The sequence below is a fragment of the Branchiostoma floridae genome, chromosome 4, assembly GCF_000003815.2.
Source record: "Branchiostoma floridae strain S238N-H82 chromosome 4, Bfl_VNyyK, whole genome shotgun sequence".
Taxonomy (NCBI): Eukaryota; Metazoa; Chordata; class Leptocardii; order Amphioxiformes; family Branchiostomatidae; genus Branchiostoma; species Branchiostoma floridae.
The window spans coordinates 1,326,501-1,342,722 of NC_049982.1; the positions used below are offsets into that span (position 1 = coordinate 1,326,501).

The following is a 16,222-nucleotide window of genomic DNA, read 5'->3' on the forward strand; positions in this document are numbered from 1 at the left end:
CTCCGGATCTGGGCACTTTTGCTTCTCACAATGTCATTTATAGTCAGACATTTTGACCAATTGATATAACTACTCTAGCGTTGTATAGATAGGAATGCACGGCAATGTTACTTTAGTGTTATGCTTTGTAACTCCTTCTGAATTTACCGTTAAGCGTTACCGGGCCTCCTGAATTTACCGTTAAGCGTTACCGGGCCTCCTGGATTCACCGTTAAGCGTTACCAAGACCCCCCCATGCAGACCCTCCTTTCTACCTGGAAAGGGTACACTGATTTAGTTTCAGATGTTGGTATAGGATAAGTCAAGAAAGGGAGGAATGGATGTTAATAATTTTTGATCTGTAACGTTATGTATCTTGAATAATTAACACAACGTCCCGCTTTGTTCCAAACAGGCCTAGGGTTTCTTATCTCCCATCATCACCTCAGTAACATAGCTAGGTAGCCGTTAGGGACAGTCTGTCTACAGATTCTCCACTTCTAATGGCCGTCAACAGAGTTTACTCGTGGGGAGGGCTACTTATGAATGATCATGTAGACTAACCTGTGATCATGTAGACTAACCTGTGATCATGTAGACTAACCTGTGATCATGTAGACTAACCTGTGATCATGTAGACTAACCTGTGATCATGTAGACTAACCTGTGATCATGTATGTAGACTAACCTGTGATCATGTAGACTAACCTGTGATCATGTAGACTAACCTGTGATCATGTAGACTAACCTGTGATCATGTAGACTAACCTGTGATCATGTAGACTAACCTGTGATCATGTAGACTAACCTGTGATCATGTAGACTAACCTGTGATCATGTAGACTAACCTGTGATCAGGTATACTAACCTGTGATCATGTAGACTAACCTGTGATCATGTAGACTAACCTGTGATCATGTAGACAGACCTGTGATCATGTAGACTAACCTGTGATCATGTAGACTAACCTGTGATCATACCCGCATACACCTGCACCTCGCATAGGGTGAGGTATTGTGGGCTGGGGAGTAGGATCCCGACATACCGGCCCCTGAGACCGCCACAGTCTACTGTGATGTCCGGCGGGCTTGCTTCTGTCACCGCGTTGTTCCCGCCACACTGCGGGTTGGACGCCACGGTAGGAGAGTCCCCCACGTGAACCTGGAAGTTGTCCAGTCGATCCTGGCAGCATTCTTGCCGGTTGAAGACGACGACGCTGCCGATGGCTTGTGCCGTGCCCAGGTCCACATGCCACCAGGGGTTCGTGTCCTGGTTTGTGTGGGTGCAGGAGCCACCGCCGAGGGTCCCGTCAGTGTTGCCGTCCACCGCCAGTCCGGCCGATAGTCCACCCAAAATACTGGACTGCGCCGTGGGGCGACTCAAGGCGAGGTTCACACCTGGAAACAATGGGAATTGATTCTTTTGTACGCACACACGCACACAAACGCACACACACATACACACACAAAGACATACAAAGACACACAAACACACACAAACACACACACACACGAACACACACACACACGAACACACACACACAAACACACACACATACACGCACGGGCTCTCACACACACACACACGGCCTCACACACACACACGCACGCACACACACACACATACACACACGACACACACACACACACACACACACACGGGCTCACACACACACACACACATGGGCTCAAACACACATGGGCTCACACACACACACACACATGGGCTCACACACACACACACACACACACATACACAAAGACGCAAAAACACACAGACACACACACACACACACAAATACACACACACACACACTCACTCACACACACACACACACAAATACACACACACACACACACACATACATACAGACAGACAATGAAATCAATGGTTTACCGAGACTGGACTGCCTACGTCTGACTTTGCGAAAAGGCTAGGAAGTACTTGTTGGAAAAAAAGTCACGATTCAACTACATGATGTTGATGTGGCTACATTGAGGTAATCTCTTTACAACAGGACTCAAGAAATTCACGAAATAAAAGGCGCTCCTACAAGTCCAAGCGATAGTTGAAGCACACGAAGCAAAAGGCAAGTTGGTTATTTATTAACTAAAACATGCTTATAACGGCTTACCTGGGTCTTGTGGTGATGAAGGCGCTGCAAAGCGGGGAAAAAAATGATGGATCTTATTGTCCCTATGACTTTACTATCCAAATTGTGTAGGTTCTTAGAATGTGGTACGTCTGGCCTGACATTATCTCAAAGAAGGTACAACCGTTCCGGCTTTGTGATTTAAGTCTACATATGCCTGAGCTACTTGAGCTTCGACTTCGGCCGGGTGTGAACAGAACATCATCAACCTCTAAAAACAAATGTGGCATAGTCATAGTGGGGTAGTGTGGCGCAACTGCAGGCGGTTAAGCCCAGAACTTAGAGGTCCTTCGTTAAAATCATGTCTTGATACCGACCTTTTGCCCTCGGAAAAGGCGCTTTTCACAACTTTTCACACTCACTCCAAATGGGTACCTGTAGCATCTAGATTTCGTAGGCTCCAGGATTCGTCCCAAAACTTACGTAAACTATATATCCGGGATTCGTACTTCTGGTGCCGTGAATCATGGTGATTGACAGGGCAGAAAACAGTTATCATGCACGCCCATGTTTCCATTTTGGGTCGACCTTGTGAGACCTGGAGAGACTCTAGTTGCGAGAGTTTAAACCCGGAAGTGACCGCTGCACTCGCCATGAATGTCAAGCGACACGAAAAACAATGTGAACATCGAAGTATCATTATCAATCATTCGTTTAAGTTCTGTAACAGCAGGAGCTGAATAAATTCTACACAAAACTCTTGTGGGGAGATACCAAGATGGCGTCCTTCTGATCACAAAACAACATGTAAGATAGTCTCCACCCTCGAAAACAGGAAGCTCACCCCCCAAGTACACGTTCTGGATAACCGTTGTTTAGTTGTCTAGAACTGAGACAGAATAAGCCTCAGAGAGACTCATGTGGCTAGTCTGTTATAACAAGACCACAAGATCACATTTCCAAGCCATCCCATCAAATCACTTCATACAACTGATCCTTCATGCTTGTGGCTCTTTCCGTCCCACTGTTTCCGACAAGACCACAAGTTTACGCCATTGCATCAAATCACTTCATACAACCAACTAAGTCTTCATACTTGTGGCTCTTGCCGTCCCACCGTTTCTGACAAGACCACATTTCCACGTCATCTCATTATTCACTGCTCATTAACTATTACGTCAAATCCAAAATTGCGCCACACTTCCCATCATACACCGCAAAAAAATGGCGGCGCCCATGCTTGGAATTGGAATCAAAAACAAAACAGGTTTTGCTATCACAAACCTGTAATAAGCATTTTGCACAAAAGATAGGAGTCCCTACATATAGTAGAGAGGGTGGTTATACAACCAAAGAACCACATAGAAGCGGAGCACAGAATATTGCTGTCGATCGAATGACACTTTTTGGGACAACAATGGTGCAATGTATTATGCGCACTGACAGCTTGCTGAATTTCAAGTTATTCCAAGGTCCAGTTGTGAAGATATTCTTGTTTTTTTTAGAAGAAGAGGAAGGGGAAACCGAGTGTACACAATATGTTCCCTTCTGTGAAGGTAACATTATAAATATTGCACCTCACAGTGAAGGCCCCTTGCTTATGTCATGGGCAAATAGAATATATAATCTTGCAGTCGAGTGAATTACAACCTTTACCCTTCTTATGATATGATTTGGCAAGACTGGTACCCATGGCAAAAAGTCCGAAAGATTTCTGTCACTAATGCGATATAAGCAGAGGTCTCTCTGTTTCATCAGCACTCACCACTGGTAACGGCCCTCTCTCCAGGGCTACATCCTTCTAGGCATGTGCCGTCCGCTGCTGTGTAGGCACACACGGTGCACTGGTGCACGGCAGGCCCCGTACATACAGCCCGACCCTCTGTACTGACGTCAGAGCACAGGCTGCTACACCCTACACCGCAAACGGATCGGAACACAAGTCATGAGTGCTATGAACATGATGGGCAGGTATGATGATGATGATGATGATAATGGCAAAGACCATGAAAACTAATGAAAAGCGTTAACATATACTTGGTTCCAGAGAATCTGAGATTGTATGAAGAACTGCATTGTAACAGGTACAATGTATGGCAATCTGTATTGTGTCATGTACAACGTACATGGGAGTTGAGCTACGTGCATTGCTAGTCCGTGTCACACAAACTCTGATGTCCAGGGCTGCAACTGGCCCCTCCTAACAGAGGCGGGCCGGATGTTGGGCTGGCTTCTGTAAGCTAGATTTATCCATGCTATAGAGTACTGCTATGATCTTTACGAGTTTATGGTGACTGTTGTGTCTAGAATACAAGATCGAATAAAACCTACTCCTGCACACGCCGTTGTCGTCATAGTGGGTGAGAGGACAGTCAGCTACACACGTCACCACGCCGTCATCAGGGATCTCCTCCATCCTCTTTATACCTACATGTGCATCAAGGGCAATAATCAGTGTAGACTAAACTAAACTAGAAGGTCTCTTACTCAAACATAACAGAACAACACAAACTGGAAGAGAAATTGTTTCTTTATCATCAGACTGATGGTAGACAAAAATCACTACAGAGTATGTGACAGGTTATCCAACTGTTGCACTCCAAGTAGCCTTTCGAAAGCACAATGGTATAGGTAGGGGCTGTGTGGCGCGGGGTGTTCTACACTGAACAAGTGGTTCTGGGTTCGAATCCGGCCATGTCACCGATCCTGTGCCCATAGGCAAGGCACTTTGTACAAAGTTGTAACATCGCGTACCTGACTAAAGTTGGGGAGGTAAAAGGCTTCAATTTTTTTATATCAATACCATGACAGTTGATTTCAACTCACTGCCCTCACGACCTCAACAGTCCAAAGGACTACCTTTGCCTTCTGTCTGTTCTTAGTATGTGGCACCGTTAATGTAAATTAGTATCTTGAGTGCAGTGCCACTTTGTCTTTGTCTGTCCGAAAGCAAATACGTTTTAAAAAAGCCACAATTTACATTCGCAGTTGCTTGTTCCAGCGGCAAAAGCCATATTTCCCGGACAGGTTGCTACACACTCGAAATCCCCGATGGAGCCAGTCAGGTAGGGGAAGGCGAGTCGGGCGTTCTGGCACGCGATGCAGTCACGTGGGTCGTCAGATCCCGTAGTCCTGCAGCCTAGAGAACAGACACGTGGGTGTCATCATCAGACGTTCTACATTTTGAATCTCACCGCGACAAGAACAACGAGCCAGCAGCAAGGTTCGGGGAGAAGCACAAGGAAACGGACCGAGGCTAAATAAAGAGCTGGAGTGATTAACCCTCTACACATACTAGTAAACATGAGAGTCTTTACACATGGACTTCGCTGAAGGTCTTCTGTCTAAAACAAACAACAATTGATGTGTATTTGAAGTAAATTAGCTTTACTCGGGATTTCCTTACCGTTACATTCAGCATGGCAGACTTGCACACATCTGTCGCCTTCTTTGACGGTCCCCTCCCGGCAGACGACGTTGAGGTCCCCGGGTTTGAATATCTGAGTCACTCCCATCAGCTTCACGGGGTGCTCACCGCTGCCGAACGCGTAGTAGTGCAGAGACAGGACCTCGGGGAACTGGTAGTCTAGCCAAACGTGCCCGCGGTCCTGTTGGATGTATCCATAATCTAATGTTACGTGCAGTATTAACACCTAAAGGCAACAAAGACCAAATCGTACTTGTGATATTTGACATCAAAGTGCACATAACGTTTTGATTGGAAGTGTACTTGACATTCCGGGTTTCTAAAAAAGAAATGTTTCAAGGTTGCGACTTTACCTCGTTGTCCGGCGTCTTTCCAAACTGAACCGTTGTTAAGGATTCTGGTACGTCCTCCGAGACGCAGACAAAGTAGGACTGGTACAGTCTGTCCGATCCCAGGCCTTTGGCTCCCTTGTCAAGTTGTGTAACCGCCAGCCGCATTGCCTGTACATGGATTGAAAAACACATTTCATAAAATCCTTGTCAACATCAGGACTCATGGCAATCCTTTTCTCAAACAGAACATTAAAAGATTAAAGAAATACAGATATTTGCACATGTGTAGGCCACTGCTTGTAAGGTGCATTCTTCTAATGATTATACTATAGCCAGTGATGTGCTATACATGTGACTTGATAGGAGAGCATGGGAATTAGATGTTGTTTTCTCAGATGGAAGGGGCCTGTAATGAGATACTGTATAGAACTAGAACTTTCGATAACCTTATACATAGCCACGCCGGAGGTAGAGATTTCTACAGTGACCCAGGTCTGATGGTCTTTGGGCACGCCGGCAAACACCAGGTAGATGTCCCCCTCAGAGGCTGCCGTGAAGTGGATGCACTTCCCTCCGTCCGTGGGGTCGATGCGGTGGGAGTTGGACCACTGCAGGTTACACGGCATCTGTCCTCCTGTAGAACTGAAAGAGATTCTCAGTTCAGGTTAAGACTGATGAAGATTCCATCAACCTAAATGCCTTCACGAATACCCCTGTCTCCCGGCAGCTGTCATAAAGCCCCCTTTGCAAATCAAGAATTCAGCTCGGCCGACTTGTCAGCGAGCTCCAAATGGGCATTTTCGGCCGAAGTATGACCGGCGTTTGGGCGATTACGCGGGCTTCGGGCGACTTTTAACAGCTCGTCCGTTGGAATTTAAACCTCAGTGGGATGTCAGTTGTGCACCAAAAAAGCAGGAAAGACAATGACTTAAACTTTCCTGAGGGAAACACCGAGCCCCGTCCAATTTGTGACGGTGCAGATTATTTGATAAAAAGTAAAGCCGATGCTCGGGCGATGTTGAAATTCGGCGAGCTCTGACCGAGCGACAAATTCGGCAGGCGACCGCATCAATTGTAAACCCGGCTTAAAGCCCCCTTTACAAATCAAGATCTTAGCTCGGCCGAGTTGTCAGCGAGCTCTAAATTACGAGGAGGTATGACCCTGATGCTGAAGAAGAAACTCTGCCATTGGTTCCTAGGCATCCAAGTCATGCCTTCTCGAAATTTAGAGCTCGCTGACAACTCGGCCGAGCTATCATTCTTGACTTGTAAATGGGGCTTTAACAGCCTACCTTGAGTGGTGGCTGAGCTGTTCCAGCAGTGACTTGTACTCCGCCCTGGCCACCTCCATACCGCTGATCCAGGCAGGCAGGTTCAGGATTGCCGCTGCTGATGCCTCATAGTCCTCTTCTGTCACAGTAAAGATGCTGTTGTTCTCGCTGTACGTCATGACTAGACCCCCGACACTAACCTAAGTGTGGAACAGTAGCACATTGTTAACGATAGTGTATGCTGTTGGGCAGATTCAAAAGCGTAAAAAACATCAATGTTACAAGTTAGGTGAATGTAATGTAGGAAGAAACGTGTGTACCTTGTGCCGAGTGATGTCACCACTGTTGCCATTTCGGTGCCCGTCGAATAGCTTTGGGGTACGCCCTTCCCTGATGGTTAGCCAGTTGTCGGACCCAGATCTAAACTTGATGTGGACAGTAGCAAAGGGATCGAGAAAATGTGGAATGCTGTACGGCATGCTGAAGACGACCTTGAACTCGCCTCCGCTGATCATCTCCTGCCAGCTGGGGGCCCCGACTGTGGACTCTTCCAGAAGGGCCAACTCCGCGGTCTCACATCCGGGCTCTCCGGCCGGGATTTGGAAGTCGGAGGAAAGGAAAGGACCCTAGAAAAATATATTGTGGTACATTTGTATTAGTAGACAGAAAAAAAAATAACAACGGTACGTACTGCATACCGTTACCGGTGTTTAGTTCATTCTCAGTTTTCTCAAGCATATTTTTTCTCAGTTAAGAATGACATGTGCTACATCGCAAATGTTTTCCAATGCAGACATGCCTTACCTCCTCCAAGTACACGGCTATGGCACGCTTTAGTGCCAGCCGTTTCTCGGTGAGAGCCTCTTCGAGATCCGTTTTCTCGTCAAAGTTGCAGTAGCGGATCTCGGAATTGGTGGTGTTGCCGTCGACCATGTCTTCAACGTAATACTTGTGACCTGTCTCGTCTACAGTCAGGATTTTCCTGCAGAAAGAAGCACGACGTCTATAAACATTATATGCGAAGAAATTTCGAATAAATCAATACAAGGATAATAGCATTTGTTATATTGTTTCAATAAACAATATGACAATTTTGTGATGGTACATAAGATTGAAAATTAAACTATTATGTTCTGTGAAAGCAAGACTAAAATCTAAAGAGTACATGTCACGTTAGTCATATTGGTATATATGCGTAGTCATACAAGCATCATCAGTAGTGTACTACCTCACACTCATAACCACAGCATGAGCTTGCTGTCTATGAAAGAATATAACATACATTCGCATAATTCCACCAGGTGTCGACCGCCACCTCCAAAAACGTTAACGTTGTTATAGATGCCTTCTTAAGATTGTCTTCAATACGTATATATCTGAATTGTATTACATTTAGGATATTTAACATTCGGTGTTCAAGACAATCTTGGGAAGACCTCTATACTAAAGTTTTTTGAGGTGGCGGTATTATGCCACCTGGTGGAATTATGATGGTCGACGTTACCTCCCAAAGCAGCCGTAGTCCACAACTCCGTGAGGAAAAAACGAGTCGTAGTTCATGTCCAGCAGGTCGGTGATGGTGAGCATCCGGAACTCGAAGGCTTTGGGGAACTCCTCAATAGATTCCAGCCAGTCTTTCAGGGAGTTTCCGAAGGATGTTGTGTAGAACTCGGTAATGGCGGCGGCAATCTTCTGGTCTCCTCCCTGCACCTCCAGGACTTCGTTGCTGAACTCGTATTCAGATCTGCAGTGTACGTAAGGTAGTAAGGATCAGTGATGCATGGAATCTGTTTGATTAGTTATCGGTGAAAGTAGGATACTGCCTAATGTTGGAAAATAAGCTCATCTATAACATCTTCCTTAAAGCAATAGTTCCTAGTCTCTCTCATTTTATAACATTTGTCAACATTTTTCGAAACAAGTAGCTCCTGTATACATGATCACAATATAGGCTGTTCCTGAAAAGTATGGTATTTATGTACAAGACTTTCACTGACTGCTGCTCCCTCTCACTGACGCTTTCCGACTGTTCTGTTCCACTGGAAGCTGTGCCGGTTGAAACGGCTGATTCGTCCTTCTTCTCGTGTCCACCCCACCAGCTACTGGACTTGGATTGCGTCTGCTGGGCGGAGTAGGTGCTGAAGAGCTTCTTGAAGTCGGACTGAGCAGCCGTCGCAAAAGTCTGCTGCGAGTCTTGAAAACTTGCTTCCTTGGTCTTGATGATCTTGAGTTGCCCCCCAAACTTTGCAGACGTGATGTAGTGAGTGCCCCATCGCAGAATGAACTTTTCTGAGAGGTAGACATATTGCATTAGACAGGACCTGGGCAATATTTTACTCAAGGCTGCGAAATACAGCTAAAATGAACAGGTGGTCTGGTTTAACAAGATAAATCAGCTTTGAGTGGTAATTGCTCCAAATGGAGGCCCGAACACTTACGGAACTCCTTGTCTGCTCCTATGGCGAAATACGTTCCCGGTAGAGCCAGGAAGTCACGCAGAAACGCCAGGTTCAAGTTTTGAGGACCAACGAAGTCCAGGAAAATTTCGTACCTAGTAAGGATGAATGATACCTCCTCTTTAAGATAGGTCCTCAAATTGTGAGCATTGTGTTATTTTAAAAAACGACGAAATCATTCTGAACAAAACAATGTGAATTTGATTAGACTCTTACCTGAAGACGTTGAGCTCTACCATAGCCATGAAGGTCGTAGTGGAGGTCTCGGAAAGTTGAGCGCTTGCTTGTGAGCTGGCTTGGACACTAGACGCCTGGTTGTCGCCGCCAAATTGCGCTGCGAAGCCGCTTCCTGCAGACGCGACCAGCCCGAAGACTAACCCACCACCCGCGTGACCTGACGCCTTGTTCACCTGAATCACAATTAACGCACTGTCACATCCGTATGACGTGTACCGAACTCATCGTTACAAATATTGTATAGACTATAGTAAACGTCTATAGTTTGTGTTTTTAAGCAAAATTATAAGTCAATGTAAAGTATGCTTTTAAAATTGTAATAACTTTTTAAACAATGTTTAATAACGAAGCTTGTAAACACCCACACAATTCAGGCTAAATCACCTGCAAAGTGGTGATTTTAATAAAGTTCAAGTTCACCTCCTGTTGGAACATGGCGGTAGCTGACGTCACGGCAGACTTGTCCTCCAGGTACTGCCGGTACTCCTCCATGGAGTAGAAGGTGTACGTCTCCGCATCGGTGTTGTAGATCCCTTGTACGGTCATGATGTCAGGCACGTGGTATTCTTTGTAGCTGAAATAACACACCATTTTTTCATACAAAAATACAGGAAATAGCGGGTTAAATCTCTACAATACGAGTGGCAAAATCGAAGTTTATCCACCGCGAAAAGACTTCATTTGATAAAAAGATACACCGTGAAATACATTGTGCAACAATCTATAACTGTTACACTAAAGGCACTTGCTTAAGATCTTCTTCATCAGATCTATACATTATATAAGAAGCCCTAAATGTTCATGATACGCGTGAATTGTATGACTTCGTAGATGGTATTCTTTGGTGCTGCACTTCAACTCATAAACCATAGGCACTTTAAATCGGGTTGGCTAAAATTAGATTAGCAAGGCAGCAGATATAATAAAGCGCAATGCAGAGGTTGTCACGAGAAATGTATCCACTTGATTGCAGTGGTTTTGTTGTGCTTATTTCTCTTCTTAACAATGTAAAGAAGACAAAAAAGTACCATACCCCTGCAGTCCTTCGCAGGCTCGCTGGATGAGGCTCTTCTTCCTGGAGTCAGTGGAGTATTCCCCTCGGCCGTCAAACCCAACACCCAGGAACGTCGCTCCGTCGATGATGTTCTACAAAGTAACGAAAATAAATCTTTCTTACATCTAAAATCTTTCAACAGCTCCTGAGAGACTACAATGACCAAATTACGCCAAACAGATGACTTGCCCTGCCGGCAGCAAATAGACTGAAAAAAAGTTTGGCACCGGCGCTGCAGCTGACCGATATTATAATGATGACAATGACATCTTAACAATTTTCCTTTTTTTTACTATTGTAATGAAATATGTTTAATGGCTTTAAACAATAGAAAATTTCATCAACCCAATTGTATTTCTTACCACTCTGGAACAATTAAAGCTATGGAATTTCGGTCACCGTTATAGTTGCGTTTTTGCTAAGATGAAAAGTTAATGAAGCCTAAGTGAATGTTTTTCATGACGACTCATGTGTAAATGAGTACGTAGCTGCGACCAGTGGCAATGACAGGCCTTTCTGGCTGTGACAGGCCTTAGGGGCATGTTCGGGCGTGACGCACCCGCCAGGGCACACGAGTCAGGGTTAGGAGGAACCACTTGCATCCTTGGTCGGAAGTCCTCCTAGGAGACGGATACGCCGAACAACAAAACCAACGGTATTATGGCTTTGAAAAGGCGTCTTCTGACACCTGTTTCGCCATACCCTCCATATGTATATGGAAAATCTCAATAAATAGATAAATAAATGGCCAGTTTCTCATCTCATCCCACCTCACAACACGTTTCGTAGACACTGCCGCTAAGAACAGCTCAGGACTAGATACTTACAGCACAGGCCTCTATCGGCACGAAAGCCTCGAAACACGGGTCTCCTTCTGCATAGTTGGTTTGGAAGCAGCCGTTCATCAGCAAGGGTCCAACTCCCATGGGATAGATTGCCGGCGCCATCCCGTCAGAACTGTCTTGCTCGTCATCGTCACTGTGAAAGTACAAGCAAGAACAAGACTAATTCATATCGAGACTGTGGACAGTGGCGACTTCGATTTGATTCTCATGTAGTCTATTTATTTATCAAGTAGGTGTTGTATCTATTTGTCTATTCATACAATGAAATGTAGAATTTTTTTTTACTCAATGGTTACCAAGTAACATGGCCTGAAGGCCACTCAAGGTTACGGGTTACATGATTGGAACTGTAACAGCAACTCTTCGCCCTAGGTCAGAAACATCATGATTGAGACCAGCCCAATTGCTCACTATGAGTGAGGACTAACTGACCCAATAGGCGAAGCAGGGGTTACGAGGGCTGCTCGGGAGATTCCCTACCCCTATTTTGGCCGGAATGGTTTGATCCGCTCATGTTCGCACATCCGAACACGGGACCTCCATTTAAAGTTCTATCCGAAGGAAGGCCCGAGCCGAAGCTAGGTACTCATTTACACCTGAATACTACGCACAGTTAAGTGCAGAAATATGGCCACAAATAAACATAGAACTACTACTGATCTTGTACGTGTATCCTCCTTCACCAGAAAAATTCCGTGTCAGTGAAATAAAGGCTTCATATCAAAATAATTTTTACGACGACGTTAATGTAATCATGTCAATGGTGGAATTTCGATAGCAACTGACGGGTTTGTCTCGAAAGCATCATCTTCAATTTTTTGGAAAAGATACAAATAAAAATATACAATTTTTGCTACTTTCGAGCTACATGTGTGCTATTATCTAAGACATTACTGGGCAAAATAGCATTTATTTTTACAAACCTTTGGCTACGTATGGTCGTCACTTATCTTCTTATAGACTAATATTCTTTCTTTCACTCATAGATTTACAGTCTAACGAATAAAAAATCATTGAACACTACAAACTCGTCATCTTGCGTCTCAAAGTCCATGCGCAGTTCGTATCCAGCCGGTGAGTACGTGTCGCCCGTGTTCGTACCTCTGCCGTGGATCATCCGTACTCGGGCCTAGGGGCGGAATTCATTCAAAGTAAGCATATTGTCAATGTCTGAGTTTGATTGGAAGTGATCTAGGTAATCCATTAGGCTGCACATACACACCACTTTGAACAATAATGATTGCATAGTTAAGATATGCAAGAGTGAATCATACTTGACACATTGAGGTCTCATTTGACGCATTGTTTAAGGACGGCGTACATATGTGAATCGGCAGAACTGCGATAGTAGACGCTACATACAATTGGTTAAATGTCTAACTAAGTTCCAGCATTTATATATTCAGGCCAAAAGAAGAAACTGGTAACACTCATTTAGTCAGCCTCAAGTAATGATGATTTTGACGTTGTTCAAGGACCACCCGATAACGTTAATGGGCAGCAGGATATGATAAAAGTATCTCCCACCTCTTCGACATTATCACCGACTCCCGCTAGGAGGCTCCCGCCCCGATCCAGGACTTTGTCGAACTCCTCGTCGGCCTTGTCGAACTGCGCGGAGAAGTAGTCCTCCAGAGCTCCGACGACCTTTTCCTGGTGGTTTTCCACGACTCCCTCCGCGATCCTGTCCCCGAGCGCGGACACCACCTTCCCGCCGACATCCGCCGCGGCCGACGCCACGAAGGCGGGAACGGCACGCTTGGCGCGGTGGCTCGCCGGGACTGGAATTTTAAAAGCACCGCGGGGTTAATTGTGTAAAAATCTGAATGTGTGTGTGTGGGGGGGGGGGGGGGGGGGTTCAGGACGGCGAAGTAGGAAATTGGCGAAGAAGGAAACAAACTTCGTGGCGTCGATTTCCCAAGGGCACAACGTCGGGGACACAGCGGGGATCGAACTCAGGACCTCTAGATTCCGAGACGAACGCTCTACCAGTTACGCTACGCCCTACGCCGGCTTAATTGTGTAAATTAATTGTGAGGGTTAATTGTGTAAAAATCCGGGGGGGGGGGTCCAATTGGCGGCGAAGGAAACAAACCTCAGGACGGTAGAAGTAGGAAATTGGCGAAGAAGGAAACAAACTTCGTGGCGTCGCGTATGACGTAAGTGGCAGAGCGTTCAGCTCGGAATCTGGATAAACTGGTCCCGATTCGATACCCGCCGTGCCCCTGACGTTGTGTCGTTGTGAAAGGCACTTTACACGACCTTCCTCACTTCATCCAGGTGTAACTTCGAACCATCCAAAAAAGCTAATTTCTAATCACAAGACATCTGACGCTAATCTTCCACCGAGTCAAATGAGAAACATTAACGTCAGGACCCTATTTCATTGTCCGTTGCTTTGACCAACCTGTGTGTCTTACGTTCGTCCCTGAATGTATCTGAAGCCTCTCTTACACATAGCCGTATTTAGCTCCCGACTCTTCCCCGACTGATTCGACAGCTAAGTCGGCTGAAGTCGGCTGGCGTTCGGCTGAGTCGGCTGGCGTTCAGCTAGGTAGGCTGGAGTTCGGCTGCGTCATCCGAAATTTTCAAAACATTCGGCTCTGCATGGAATGGGTTTGTTGGTGGTTGGCTCGTCTACGGCACGGTTGGCTAGTGTTTAGTGCTAGCGTTTCAATCTACGTTATCTCAAGGAAGGAATCACCCCCGGTAAGCTTGCATCTCAAAACTCCAATCAAACGCCACAAGGCAAGTAAGATCATCCACAACGCAAAAAAAGAAATTGATCAATGAAAGAGTGCGACAGGTCAACTTCCAGCTGGACTGCTGAAGGCGAAACAAAAGGACATCCAGAATTCACTCGAACAGCGCCTACCGGCCGACATCTACAACGAAGTCCAAGACTTCATAAACCGTGGTCAATTTGCTCAACACAACAAAGGCAAGACCAGACAACAGAACAAGTTTGACAGGCTGACAGGTTTTACATCACATCAAGAACAGTGCAGACTTCGTTAACAAGATAAAGGACATCCGGGTTGAGAAATACGAGATAATCACCTCCTACGACGTGTGTTCCCTCTTCACCTGCATACCACCAAAGAGAGCAGTTGCGGTTGTAAGGGAGTTTCTCGACACTGATGCCTCCCCTGGGAGAGAGAACCACCTTATCCTCCAAACAAATCTATGATATCTTAGAGCTCTGCCTGGGATGCACATACTTCTTCTACAACGGACAGTACTACCAACAGTTACATGGACGCGCTATGGGTTCTCCAGTATCCCTTATATTTTTCAACTTGTACATAGAGAGATTTGAGACATAAGCCCTCAGCACGTTCCCTGACACTCCCCCAGCCAACTGGTTCCGGTATGTGGACGACACTTTCTCCAGGATGAAAAAGACGAAAGCAGACAAGTTCTTTAAACATATCAACTAAATAGACGACAACATCAAGTTCACACAGGAGATGAGCCAGAACAACACACTACCATTCCTGGACTCCAAAGTCATTGTAGAGGAAGACGGACTTATCAATGTAGATGTGTACCGGAAACCAACCCACACCGATCAATACCTGACCTTCCAATCCCATCATCCCTTAGAGCAGAAACGGGGCGTGATCAGAACCATGTTTCACAGAGCGGACACCATCATCACCTCAGAGGAAGCCAAGTCCAACGAGCACCGACACCTTAAGGACGCCCTGAACAAGTGTGGCTACAGACAATGGTCTTTCAACAAAGCCCTGAAACCATCTCATGAGTCCAAGAAACCTTCAAACAATAAGCCCCTGGACAAGAAGAAGACGACAGTGAATGCCACAATCCCGTACATCCATGGAGTATCAGAGAAACTCCGGCGAATCCTACAGAACTTCAACATTGCTACCAACTTCAAACCCCACTCCACCCTCAGACAGAAGTTGGTCCATCCAAAGGACCGTGTACAGAAAGGCACGAAGTCTGACGTCAGCTACAGACTTAAGTGTGAAGGTCCACAGTGCAACGACACCTACATTGGAGAAACCAGTCAACCACTGAAGGCAAGGTACAAACAACACTGCAGGGCTACAGCAAGTGGATACTCTTCTGCCATCTACCACCACACTCAGCTACACCAAGGACATTCCTTCAGACTGGATACAACAGACATTCTTGACCGCGAACCACCGTGGTACGAACGGGGTGTCAAGGAGCCCATCTACGAGCGGATCTACAACCCTGCCTTAAAAAGGAAGGGACGACTCCGCGTAGAACTTTCCAGTACATGGGACCCCGCCATGCACCACAAAGGACAATAGTTTTTTCCTATGGTATTGTCTGACCATAGGAACTATGCTAACATGATTTGCATTTGTGTAACCTTTTGCATATAGTTTAGTGGTTAAACCATTTTTTTTGGTTAGCTGTACTGGATTGAATTGTTCTGACTAGGTTCCATTTCTAATTAAAAGGCTCGAAAAAAAAAAGTGAGATGGGAATATCCACTTTGGAAAACGTCCCGGGAAAGGTAAAAAATTCAATTG

The 16,222-nt window shown here is 45.7% G+C and overlaps 1 protein-coding gene across 2 annotated transcripts in view; it reads right to left on the reverse strand.

Annotated features, from left to right (window-relative positions):
* The window catches only part of LOC118414613, a 26,728-nt gene extending 13,237 nt beyond the window's left edge, over positions 1-13,491 (reverse strand). The window contains exons 1-20 of one of the 2 annotated variants that reach the window (XM_035818776.1): positions 13,221-13,491; positions 12,722-12,822; positions 11,676-11,826; positions 10,828-10,940; positions 10,215-10,368; positions 9,774-9,967; positions 9,540-9,652; positions 9,099-9,390; positions 8,606-8,845; positions 7,906-8,083; positions 7,422-7,727; positions 7,123-7,301; positions 6,277-6,472; positions 5,852-5,998; positions 5,478-5,679; positions 5,052-5,210; positions 4,403-4,498; positions 3,837-3,986; positions 2,114-2,137; positions 948-1,376 (exon numbers count right to left, since the gene is read on the reverse strand). In XM_035818776.1, the coding sequence (XP_035674669.1) occupies positions 948-1,376; positions 2,114-2,137; positions 3,837-3,986; positions 4,403-4,498; positions 5,052-5,210; positions 5,478-5,679; positions 5,852-5,998; positions 6,277-6,472; positions 7,123-7,301; positions 7,422-7,727; positions 7,906-8,083; positions 8,606-8,845; positions 9,099-9,390; positions 9,540-9,652; positions 9,774-9,967; positions 10,215-10,368; positions 10,828-10,940; positions 11,676-11,826; positions 12,722-12,810 (3,412 nt within the window). In that variant the 5' untranslated portion in view covers positions 12,811-12,822; positions 13,221-13,491. Of the gene's footprint in view, positions 1-947; positions 1,377-2,113; positions 2,138-3,836; positions 3,987-4,402; positions 4,499-5,051; positions 5,211-5,477; positions 5,680-5,851; positions 5,999-6,276; positions 6,473-7,122; positions 7,302-7,421; positions 7,728-7,905; positions 8,084-8,605; positions 8,846-9,083; positions 9,391-9,539; positions 9,653-9,773; positions 9,968-10,214; positions 10,369-10,827; positions 10,941-11,675; positions 11,827-12,721; positions 12,823-13,220 lie in introns of both variants that reach the window. The other variant, XM_035818775.1, reaches the window with a different exon arrangement.
* Positions 13,492-16,222: the final 2,731 nt, after the last annotated feature.